At 42.6% G+C, this 12073-nt stretch overlaps 1 protein-coding gene across 2 annotated transcripts in view; it reads left to right on the top strand.

Annotated features, from left to right (window-relative positions):
• Nucleotides 1-12073, top strand: part of LOC143274691 (uncharacterized) — a 95331-nt gene that overhangs the window by 50807 nt on the left and 32451 nt on the right. For both annotated transcript variants that reach the window (XM_076578580.1, XM_076578579.1), the window contains exons 18-20: nt 3532-3888; nt 6291-6446; nt 8763-8966. In XM_076578580.1, the coding sequence (XP_076434695.1) occupies nt 3532-3888; nt 6291-6446; nt 8763-8966 (717 nt within the window). The remainder of the gene's footprint in view (nt 1-3531; nt 3889-6290; nt 6447-8762; nt 8967-12073) is intronic.

Here is a 12073-nt window from a genome sequence, read left to right as displayed (position 1 = left end):
TTGACTCACTTGTCACATACTCCGAAAAATGGTGACACCTGGCTTCAAGCTGTGTGATTGTGGTGCACCAAAAACAATCAAAAATGCTTTCTTTAGCTCCTGTTCAGGGATGTACAGAGCAAACAACCACATGTCTTACAGTGACACAACAGAAATATCAGTAGTATACAGTGGGAGTGGCTTTCTTGGCACTGAGCCATTGCAGGGTTAGGGGACTGAGAGGAACTGGACAAAGTGTACAGTCAGAGAGGGGGAAGAGGAGGGGTTGGAGGCTGAGGGTGTATGGCCTTAAAGTAGGGCCAGCAAACAACATTCAGCCTGACATTGCTGATGTTACTGGTGACAGTGGACAGAGAAAAGAGCCACACAACACAGACTGCATTGACTTTTTCTCCTTTTTTTATTTCTATTTTTTTTATGATAATCTTAATTTGGGAATTTGTTGAGGAAACCAGTTTATACACATCAGACACACTAACAGGTACAGGCAAACCCAGGCAGGAAGAAAAAAAGTACTCCTGACTGTCAGCTTGGACATATGGAAATGTGTTTGAAATGAAATAGTTCTTGGGTCTGACTTAACTGATGGGCATGATGATTACTTCAATAAAATTGATTTCCCTGAAAGGACTGGACAATCACATCCAAGCTGTCATCACTTAGAGTAGTCACACTGAAGTGTGTATATGTCTCTGTTTTTATTGTGGTTCCTCTTGTATGATTTGTGTACATTTATTATCCATATGTCCAGAAAATATATTACTGTGAAAATGACCAGACTGTTTGTAATGAACAAGTTGAAAGTCCGACAAGAAATAAAACACTGATTTCATTGGAAAAATACCAAATTGGAAAACATCTGTTTTATATTCTCTATTCATTTACCTTTCAGAAATTGTATACTTTTATGGGTCTCTCTCGTATAACAAAGTGCACAGAATTTTTGGAAATACATACCTCTTTTTTGGGAAGAAACCCTGGCAAATAGATTTCACTTAAAACTTATTTCACTGGCAGCCAAAGGGTTAAACCTACAATATTATCTTTTGATATAGGAACATACTACTGAAACCTGTCTCTTACCATTACACAGTGGAAGATGTATAAACAGCCTATTTATTTGTTAACACTGATATAAATGTATTTCACTTGGATGAATTGCCTTTGTATATGATGTCAGCATGCTTGTGTCAACATTTGCCTGAAAATGCTTTAACTGGAAGTGACACTTCTTGAGAAAATTAGAGTCAGGTGCTCTTCACAGATTTATACAGTTACACTAAACTATACTGGATGAGTACACTGTTGTAAACTATCTTGTTAGTACTTACCCCCACTTGGCACAAATGTCACGCAAAAGTTGGTGATGGGTGTTTACTGGGTACTTTATCCTATGTTGGAGCCTGTTCCTTACTTTGCACAAATGTCACCCAAAACTTGGTACTTTATCCTGTGTGGGAGACTGTTCCTTACTTTGCACAAATGTCACCCCAAAGTTGGTACTTTATCCTGTGTGGGAAACACTTCCTTACTTTGCACAAATGTCACCCCAAAGTTGGTACTTTATCCTGTGTGGGAGACCATTCCTTACTTTGCACAAATGTCACCCCAAAGTTGGTACTTTATCCTGTGTGGGAGACCATTCCTTACTTTGCACAAATGTCACCCCAAAGTTGGTACTTTATCCTGTGTGGGAAACACTTCCTTACTTTGCACAAATGTCACACCAAAGTTGATACTTTATCCTGTGTGGGAGACCATTCCTTACTTTGCACAAATGTCACCCAAAAGTTGGTACTTTATCCTGTGTGGGAGACCATTCCTTACTTTGCACAAATGTCACCCAAAAGTTGGTAATTTATCCTGTGTGGGAGACCATTCCTTACTTTGCACAAATGTCACCCAAAAGTTGGTACTTCATCCTATGTTGGAGCCTGTTCCTTACTTTGGTGCACCATACAACACTGGCTGTGCTGGGAAGGAGAATAAAATGCTAGTCACAGAAGCAAGACACTAAGTCATGGAGTAACATGGTGCATTCACATAGTTTTCAATCAGTACATTGACATTATATACAAGTGTTCTTTTCTGCTTTACCTCTTGACCTAAAGCTGCACCGATTTGTAATGCACCATGATCAGAAGTATTGAATTGAACTGCTATTAGTTAATGATCATTTTCTTCATTTTTTGTTTTAAGTGGGGATGGGCTTTTGCGTGGTATTTTACCCAGTGCACAGTTTTTAGGGGACAGGCATTTGCAAGATTCTGAGCATTCACAAGGTAGTTTATAGTATCTAGAAATGTTTTTTTTTTTTTACTCATTGTTTTTGTGTTAATGATGTTATTATGGTAAAATGTGATATAAAGTGTTCCAAAAAGTTCAACATAAAGATAGCATTGCTGAATGTTTTCCAGGTACAGTTTGCTAATTTGATATATGTTCTTTAGTGTGTTTTAAGGACAGCACAGCTGAAAGTTGTTAGTAAGAGGTGGTAAACCTTGATAAAAAAAAAAAGGTTAAGACATAACAATCCATTATGATAAAAGGGTTAAAACATTACAATCCATGATATAAAAAGGTTTAGAACATAATAATCCGTGATAATAAAAAGATTTAGACGTAAGTGTTTTATTCAGAACACCATTGCTGTCCTCTCCTCTTCTTCATTTGAGGGCTGTGACTTGCACATTCTCTTGAATACATAAGTGGGCTTTTATGTGTGTGACCATTTTTACCCCTGCCATGCAGGCAGTCATATTCCATTTTCGAGGGGGCTGCATACCAAGTAAGTTCTTGTTTCCATAACCCACCAAATGCTGACATTAATTACGGGATCTTTAGTGTGTGTATTTCATCTTCTGCACACATATACGCAAGTTCAGGCACCAGCAGGTCTGCACATCTGCTGACCTGGGATATTGGAAAAGTTTCCGCCCTTTACCCACCAGGTGCTGTGACAGGGATTTTAACATGGGACCCTTCGATTGGAAGTCCAGTGCTCTGTCTACCATCTCAGGGCATGGGAATTCATGATGATAAATCAGTTTAAAACATAATAATATGTGATAAAAAGGATTAAAGCATAACAATACATGACAATAAAAACTTTAAAACTTAACAATACTCATTAAAAATGATTAGAATATACCAATATGTGACAATAAAAAGGATTAGAAGATGACAATACTTGGTGGTAAAAAGTACTAAAACATAACAACACATGATGATAAAGATTAAAACATACCAGTGTGTGATGATAAAAAGGCATAAAACATATATGGTGATTAAAAGAATTACAACACAACAGTGGTTGATGTAAATACTATTGTATGGTCCCCAGGACATGGGGATCTGTGTGATTGTCAACAATACATGATGATAAAAAAAGATTCAAACACAAATGTTTGACGTAAAGGCAGCTGTATGGTCCCCAGGACATGGGAATCTGTGTGATTGTCAGCAATACATGATGATAAAAAAAAATTAAAACACAAATGTTTGATGTAATTGCTGTTGTATGGTCCCCAGGACATGGGAATCTGTGTGATTGCCAACCTGGAGTTTGAAACAGACGGCTCAGTGGACATAATCCTGAGCTCCATCAACGACTCCACCACCCAGGTGGTGGCGGTATTTGCCGACCCAGATCAGTATGTGGAGGGAATGCTGCAGCGAAAGGAAGACCTGTACCCCAACAACAATGTCATCTTCATCGCCAACCGATTCTGGGACCTGCAGCACATGAAGCTTAGGGGTACCCCTCCCACCATCCCCAACTCCATCAGTTTCCGACGGGTCAACCCCACAGTGGCTGACTTTGTCACCTACCTGGAAGGGCTGACCATTGCTGGCTCTGACAATCCTTGGCTGGTGGAGTATTACCAGGTGAACACTGGGTGTGGGTGGGGTTATGTGTGTGTGTGGGGGGGGGGGGGGGGGCATGGGTGTGTGTGCGTGTGTGTGTGTGTGTGTGTGTAAATTGTAGAGGATGATGTGTAGGGCAGAATCATTCCATTCCAAGATGTACAGACTGAACTCGTACTGTTGGCCTCAAGTGTACAGACTAAATCAGTGGTGTTGGCCTGAAGTGTACAGACTGAATCAGTACTGTTGGCCTCAAGTGTACAGAGCCCCTAACAAAGACAAACAAGGAATCAGTACTATTGGCCTCAAGTGTACAGAGCCCCTAACAAAGACAAAGCAGGTTTTGTTAATATTGGTGCCAGTTTAATTGATTTATTGATGGCCAGTGTAATTGATTTATTGTCCTGTTATTTTCTGTCTTCCTCTCCTCAGGCCCTGTAATGTGTGACTGACTTATTGTCCTGTTATTTTCTATCCTGCTTCAGGCCCTGTACTGTGTGACTGACGTACTGTTCTGTTATTTTGTCTCCTGCCTCAGGCCCTGTACTGTGTGACTAACTTATTGTTCGGTTATTTTGTCTTCTGCCTCAGGCCCTGTACTGTGTGACTAACTTACTGTTCTGTTATTTTGACTCCTGCCTCAGGCCCTGTACTGTGTAACTAACTTATCCTGTTATTTTGTCTCCGGTCTCAGGCCCTGTACTGTGTGACTAACTTATTGTTCTGTTATTTTGTCTTCTGCCTCAGGCCCTGTACTGTGTGACTAACTTACTGTTCTGTTATTTTGTCTTCTGCCTCAGGCCCTGTACTGTGTGACTAATTTACTGTTCTGTTATTTTGTCTCCTGCCTCAGGCCCTGTACTGTGTGACTGTCTTCTGCCTCAGGCCCTGTACTGTGTGACTTACTAACTGTTCTGTTATTTTGTCTCCTGTCTCATGACCTGTACTGTGTGACTAACTTACTGTTCTGTTATTTTGTCTCCTGTCTCAGGCCCTGTACTGTGTGACTTACTAACTGTTCTGTTATTTTGTCTCCTGTCTCATGACCTGTACTGTGTGACTAACTTACTGTTCTGTTATTTTGTCTCCTGTTTCATGACCTGTACTGTGTGACTAATTTACTGTTCTGTTATTTTGTCTCCTGCCTCAGGCCCTGTACTGTGTGACTGTCTCCTGCCTCAGGCCCTGTACTGTGTGACTTACTAACTGTTCTTTTAATTTGTCTCCTGTCTCATGACCTGTACTGTGTGACTTACTTACTGTTCTGTTATTTTGTCTCCTGTTTCAGGCCCTGTACTGTGTGACTAACTTATTGTTCTGTTATTTTGTCTCCTGCCTCAGGCCCTGTACTGTGTGACTAACTTATTGTTCTGTTATTTTGTCTCCTGCCTCAGGCCCTGTACTGTGTGACTGTCTCCTGCCTCAGGCCCTGTACTGTGTGACTAACTTATTGTTCTGTTATTTTCTCCTGCCTCAGGCCCTGTACTGTGTGACTTACTAACTGTTCTGTTATTTTGTCTCCTGTTTCAGGCCCTCTACTGTGTGACTAACTTATTGTTCTGTCATTTTGTCTCCTGCCTCAGGCCCTGTACTGTGTGACTGTCTCCTGCCTCAGGCCCTGTACTGTGTGACTGTCTCCTGCCTCAGGCCCTGTACTGTGTGACTGTCTCCTACCTCAGGCCCTGTACTGTGTGACTTACTAACTGTTCTGTTATTTTGTCTCCTGTCTCATGACCTGTACTGTGTGACTTACTTACTGTTCTGTTATTTTGTCTCCTGTTTCAGGCCCTGTACTGTGTGACTAACTTATTGTTCTGTTATTTTGTCTCCTGCCTCAGGCCCTGTACTGTGTGACTGTCTCCTGCCTCAGGCCCTGTACTGTGTGACTTACTAACTGTTCTGTTATTTTGTCTCCTGTCTCATGACCTGTACTGTGTGACTTACTTACTGTTCTGTTATTTTGTCTCCTGTTTCAGGCCCTGTACTGTGTGACTAACTTATTGTTCTGTTATTTTGTCTCCTGCCTCAGGCCCTGTACTGTGTGACTGTCTCCTGCCTCAGGCCCTGTACTGTGTGACTAACTTATTGTTCTGTTATTTTGTCTCCTGCCTCAGGCCCTGTACTGTGTGACTTACTAACTGTTCTGTTATTTTGTCTCCTGCCTCAGGCCCTGTACTGTGTGACTTACTAACTGTTCTGTTATTTTGTCTCCTGCCTCAGGCCCTGTACTGTGTAACTAATTTACTGTTCTGTTATGTTGTCTTCTGCCTCAGGCTCTGTACTGTGTGACTAACTTATCCTGTTATTTTGTCTCCTGCCTCAGGCCTTGTACTGTGTGACTAACTTATGCTGTTATTTTGTCTCTTGTCTCAGGCCCTGTACTGTGTGACTAACTTATGCTGTTATTTTGTCTCCTGTCTCAGGCCCTGTATAGATGTGACCTGGCAGGAAGCAGGGTGTATGGCACAGCGTGTGCTTCAGTCAGCATGGACCTGCGCAGTTCAGGGAATGTGTACCAGCATGTCTACTCCATCAGCACCATCAACGCTGTCCACTCCCTGGCTGTGGCGTTGTCAAAGGTGACACTTCTCCTTTGTCTTCTCTTCTTTGTTGGTGTGTGACTTGTGTCTCCCCTTTGTTCAACACTTTTCCTTTGTGTCTTCACTTCCTTGTTGGTGGGTGTCTCTCCTTTGTTCAACACCTTTCCTTTGTGTCTTCACTTCCTTGTTGGTGTGTCTCCCCATTGTTCAACACTTCTCCTTTGTCTTCACTTCCTTGTTGGTGGGTGACTCCCCTTTGTTCAACACTTCTCCTTTGTCTTCACTTCCTTGTTGGTGTGTCTCCCCATTGTTCAACACTTCTCCTTTGTCTTCACTTCCTTGTGTGTGTGTCTCCCCTTTTTTTAACACTTCTACTTTGTCTCCTCTTCTTGTTGGTGGGTGACTCCCCTTTGTTCAACACTTCTCCTTTGTCTTCACTTCCTTGTTGGTGGGTGACTCCCCTTTGTTCAACACTTCTCCTTTGTCTTCACTTCCTTGTTGGTGGGTGACTCCCCTTTGTTCAACACTTCTCCTTTGTCTTCACTTCCTTGTTGGTGGGTGACTCCCCTTTGTTCAAAACTTCTTTGTTTTCACTTGTTAATGGGTGTCTCCCCTTTGTTTAACACTTCTCCTTTGTCTTCACTTCCTTGTTGGTGGGTGACTCCCCTTTGTTCAACACTTCTCCTTTGCCTTCACTTCCTTGTTGGTGGGTGACTCCCCTTTGCTCAACACTTTTCCTTTGTGTCTTCACTTCCTTGTTGGTGGGTGACTCCCCTTTGTTCAACACTTCTCCTTTGTCTTCACTCTACTTGTTGGTGGGTGTCTCCCCTTTGTTCAACACTTCTCCTTTGTCTTCACTTCCTTGTTGGTGGGTGACTCCCCTTTGTTCAAAACTTCTTTGTTTTCACTTGTTAATGGGTGTCTCCCCTTTGTTTAACACTTCTCCTTTGTCTCCTCTTCTTGGTGTGCGACTCCCCTTTGTTTAACACTTCTCCTTTGTCTTCACTTCCTTGTTGGTGTGTGTCTCCCCTTTGTTCAACACTTTTCCTTTGTGTCTTCACTTCTTGTTGGTGGGTGACTCCCCTTTGTTCAGCACTTCTCCTTTGTCTTCACTTCCTTGTTGGTGGGTGACTCCCCTTTATTAAACACTTCTCCTTTGTCTTCACTTCCTTGTTGGTGGGTGACTCCCCTTTGTTCAACACTTTTCCTTTGTGTCTTCACTTCTTGTTGGTGGGTGACTGCCCTTTTTTCAACACTTCTCCTTTGTCTCCTCTTGTTTGTTGGTGTGTGACTCCCCTTTGTTTAACACTTCTCCTTTGTCTTCACTTCCTTGTTGGTGTGTGTCTCCCCTTTGTTCAATACTTTTCCTTTGTGTCTTCACTTCCTTGTTGGTGTGTCTCCCCATTGTTCAACACTTCTCCTTTGTCTTCACTTCCTTGTTGGTGGGTGACTCCCCATTGTTCAACACTTCTTCTTTGTCTTCACTTCCTTGTTGGTGGGTGACTCCCCATTGTTCAACACTTCTTCTTTGTCTTCACTTCCTTGTTGGTGGGTGACTCCCCTTTGTTCAACACTTCTCCTTTGTCTTCTCTTCTTGGTGGTGGGTGTCTCCCCTTTGTTCAATACTTTTCCTTTGTCTTTACTTCCTTGTTGGTGTGTGTCTCCCCTTTGTTCAACACTTTTCCTTTGTTTCTTCACTTCTGATTGGTGGGTGACTCCCCTTTGTTCAACACATTTCCTTTGTGTCTTCACTTCTTGTTGGTGGGTGACTCCCCTTTGTTCAACACTTTTCCTTTGTCTTCACTTCCTTGTTGGTGGGTGACTCCCCTTTGTTCAACACTTCTCCTTTGTCTTCACTTCCTTGGTGGGTGTCTCCCCTTTGTTTAACACTTCTCCTTTGTCTTCACTTCCTTGTTGGTGGGTGACTCCCTCTATTGTAAAGACTTCTTTGACTAGTCTGGCTCTCCTTTTTAATCCCCCAGATGTGACAGTGTTTTGTGGTTGACTTTTTTTGAGTCATTCAGTTGTGGTATGGCCCTGTAGGTGGCCTGGAGTAGTAGCAATAATGTCAAATATCAAAGTGTGTGTGTATGTGTGTGTGTGTGTGTGTGTGTGTGTGTGTGTGTGTGTGTGTGTGTGTGTGTAAATGCTACTTGACTCATTGTGACTCCATGACAACACAGGTACTTGTGGAGAAGTGTGGTGCTGGATAAACTGTGTGTGTGTGTGTGTGTGTGTGTGCTTGTGGAGAAGTGTTGCGCTAGGTACTGTTGTGTGTGTGTGTGTGTTTGTGTATGTGTGTGTGTGTGTGTGTGTAAATGTTACTTGACTCACTGTGACTCCATGACAACACAGGTACTGGAGGAGAAGTGTGGTGTGGGATACTCCGGGGTGTGCGGTCGATTCCTGACGGACTCCAACAGCCTGCAGCGGATGATGACCCTCATGGATGAGCGGACGTTCAGGGACGTGGCGGGCAAACTGTTTGACTTTGTGCAGCGGGAAGTGAACCCAGGCCTGGAGGTCCTCAGACACACCAGACGGAACACCGCACAAATGGTCAGTTCAGGTCCTCAGACACACCAGACAGAACACCGCACAAATGGTCAGTTCAGGCTGTGGGGGGTGAGGGGGGAAGGGGGGTAGGGGGGGGGGGCTACACACACTCATTCAGATGCACACACGCTCACACATGTATGCATACATACTGTCACAGGAACCAGTGGGCCTTTGTCTTGCTGGACAGACCCAACACTTTACACTGTCACGGGAACCAGTAGGCCTTTGTCTCGCTGGACAGACCCAACACTTTACACTGTCACAGGAACCAGTAGGCCTTTGTCTCGCTGGACAGACCCAACACTTTACACTGTCACTGGAACCAGTAGGCCTTTGTCTTGCTGGACAGACCCAACACTTTACACTGTCACGGGAACCAGTAGGCCTTTGTCTCGCTGGACAGACCCAACACTTTACACTGTCACTGGAACCAGTAGGCCTTTGTCTTGCTGGACAGACCCAACACTTTACACTGTCACTGGAACCAGTAGGCCTTTGTCTTGCTGGACAGACCCAACACTTTACACTGTCACGGGAACCAGTAGGCCTTTGTCTTGCTGGAGTGGACAGACCCAACACTTTACACTGTCACTGGAACCAGTAGGCCTTTGTCTTGCTGGACAGACCCAACACTTTACACTGTCACAGGAACCAGTAGGCCTTTGTCTTGCTGGACAGACCCAACACTTTACACTGTCACGGGAACCAGTAGGCCTTTGTCTCGCTGGACAGACCCAACACTTTACACTGTCACTGGAACCAGTAGGCCTTTGTCTTGCTGGACAGACCCAACACTTTACACTGTCACTGGAACCAGTAGGCCTTTGTCTTGCTGGACAGACCCAACACTTTACACTGTCACAGGAACCAGTAGGCCTTTGTCTTGCTGGAGTGGACAGACCCTACACTTCACACCATCAGCACTCTGTTATCTGTGTAACACTTACATGATTAACACTCTGTGTCATCATTGTAACATCTTACATGATAAGCACTCTGTGTCATCAGTGTAACATCTTACACGATCAGCACTCTGTGTCATCAGTGTAACACCTTACACGATCAGCACTCTGTGTCATCAGTGAAACACCTTACACGATCAGCACTCTGTGTCATCAGTGAAACACCTTACACGATCAGCACTCTGTGTCATCAGTGTAACACCTTAGAAGATGATCACTGTGTGTCATCAGTGTAACACCTTACACGATCAGCACTCTGTGTCATCAGTGAAACACCTTACACGATCAGCACTCTGTGTCATCAGTGTAACACCTTAGAAGATGATCACTCTGTGTCATCAGTGTAACACCTTACAAGATGATCACTGTGTGTCATCAGTGTGACACCTCACAGGATCAACACTGTGCTATCAGTGTGTAACACCTTACATGGTCAGCACTCTGTGCTATCAGTGTAACACTTTACATGGTCAGCACTCTGTGTCATCATTGTAACACCTTACAGGATCAACACTGTGTGTCATTAGTGTAACGCCTCACACAACTAGCACTGTGTGTCATCAGTGTAACACCTTACAAGATGAGCACTGTGTGTTATCAGTGTAACACCTTATGATGATCAGCACTCTTTGTCATCAGTGTAACACCTTACATGATCAGCACTGTGTATGATCAGTGTAACACCTTACATGATCAACATGATCAACACTGTGTGTCATCAGTGTAAAACCTGACATGATCAGCATTCTGTGTCATCAGTGTAACACCTTGCCTTTTTAAGCCTGGCCTTAAAACCTATGTAATTCCTAAATAATCTCCCTCTTCTTGGTCTACACTTTCTCTAACTTTCAAGATTCAAGATTTGATTTCCTTTCACCCCCTTTGGTGAATGGAGGATTACAAACAAAAGAACAAAATGAACACTGAAAACAGCTCATAACTGACTTTTACTCATGTAGCAAATACATCGTAAACTTCTCAAAATCACCATGACAATCTATAAAACTGCTTAGGAATAATTTCTTACTTTGAAAACAGACCTGTTATTTTAATTGCAGAGTTATACTTAGACATTTGCTTTCTTTATAAATGTTGAAATAGAAGGTAAAAGTTTTCTAGAATTTGAATACAGCAGGCTACAAAAAATAGAACCAGACCTTGGGTGAAGAGAGTGTTGGGTATTGATTCTTGTCGCAAATAATAATAATAATGACATGATGAGATGAAATACATGTCCAAGCACTGGCAAGTTACATTTAGGACAAAATGTTTCACCTCAAGGTTTATTATGGTAACATCCAGTTTCATTTGGTAGCTTGTAATCGCTACAATGAAATTTGAAAAGGGCATGAACATAAATGTCTGGTGGACAATATATATATTTCTTAGCTGTAAAGTTAGTTTTGAAATTTCTATAAAACAAGTTTTAACAACATGCATCGAAATCATTCGCCCAGTTATTAACAGAATTATTCACTAAAGAATCTTGAATATGGCTACATATTGTATTGATATTTGAACAAGATTCCCTATCCCAAACACAGTCAAACCCTCATCTTGTGAGAATTTCTGTAATTTTACTAAGCCATTTTCTACTGACATGTCCATGTATTTTTTGTTTTATCTTTGATCCCTCTTCTTGTCAGAATTTCTGTAATTTTACTAAGCCATTTTCTACTGCCATGTACATGACATGTGTGAACGACTGATGTGTCAGCGCTTTGTCTTACTACTAGATTCAGAGCCATATGAATACAATATAATTATTATTAGTAGTAGTATTTATTATTATCATTATCATTATTATTATTATTATCATTATTATTGATATGTATTTCATTGACTGTGGAAAATTGTGAAAAGTGTGTCAGTGTGCAGGTAGCATTGTCTTGTGTAGAGTGGACAGACCTACTACCTGACATGTGTTACTGATGGCTGTGATGTGTCGAGTGGACAGACCTACTGCCTGACATGTGTTACTGATGGCTGTGATGTGTCGAGTGGACAGACCCACCTGACCTGTGTTACTGACGGCTGTGATGTGTAGAGTGGACAAACCACCTGACCTGTGTTACTGACGGCTGTGATGTGTAGAGTGGACAGAACCACCTGACCTGTGTTACTGACAGCTGTGATGTGTAGAGT

This window comes from Babylonia areolata, chromosome 29, assembly GCF_041734735.1.
Source record: "Babylonia areolata isolate BAREFJ2019XMU chromosome 29, ASM4173473v1, whole genome shotgun sequence".
NCBI lineage: Eukaryota > Metazoa > Mollusca > Gastropoda > Neogastropoda > Buccinidae > Babylonia > Babylonia areolata.
Note: the sequence above shows the minus strand (reverse complement) of the source record. Positions and strands in the feature narration are given on the sequence as shown.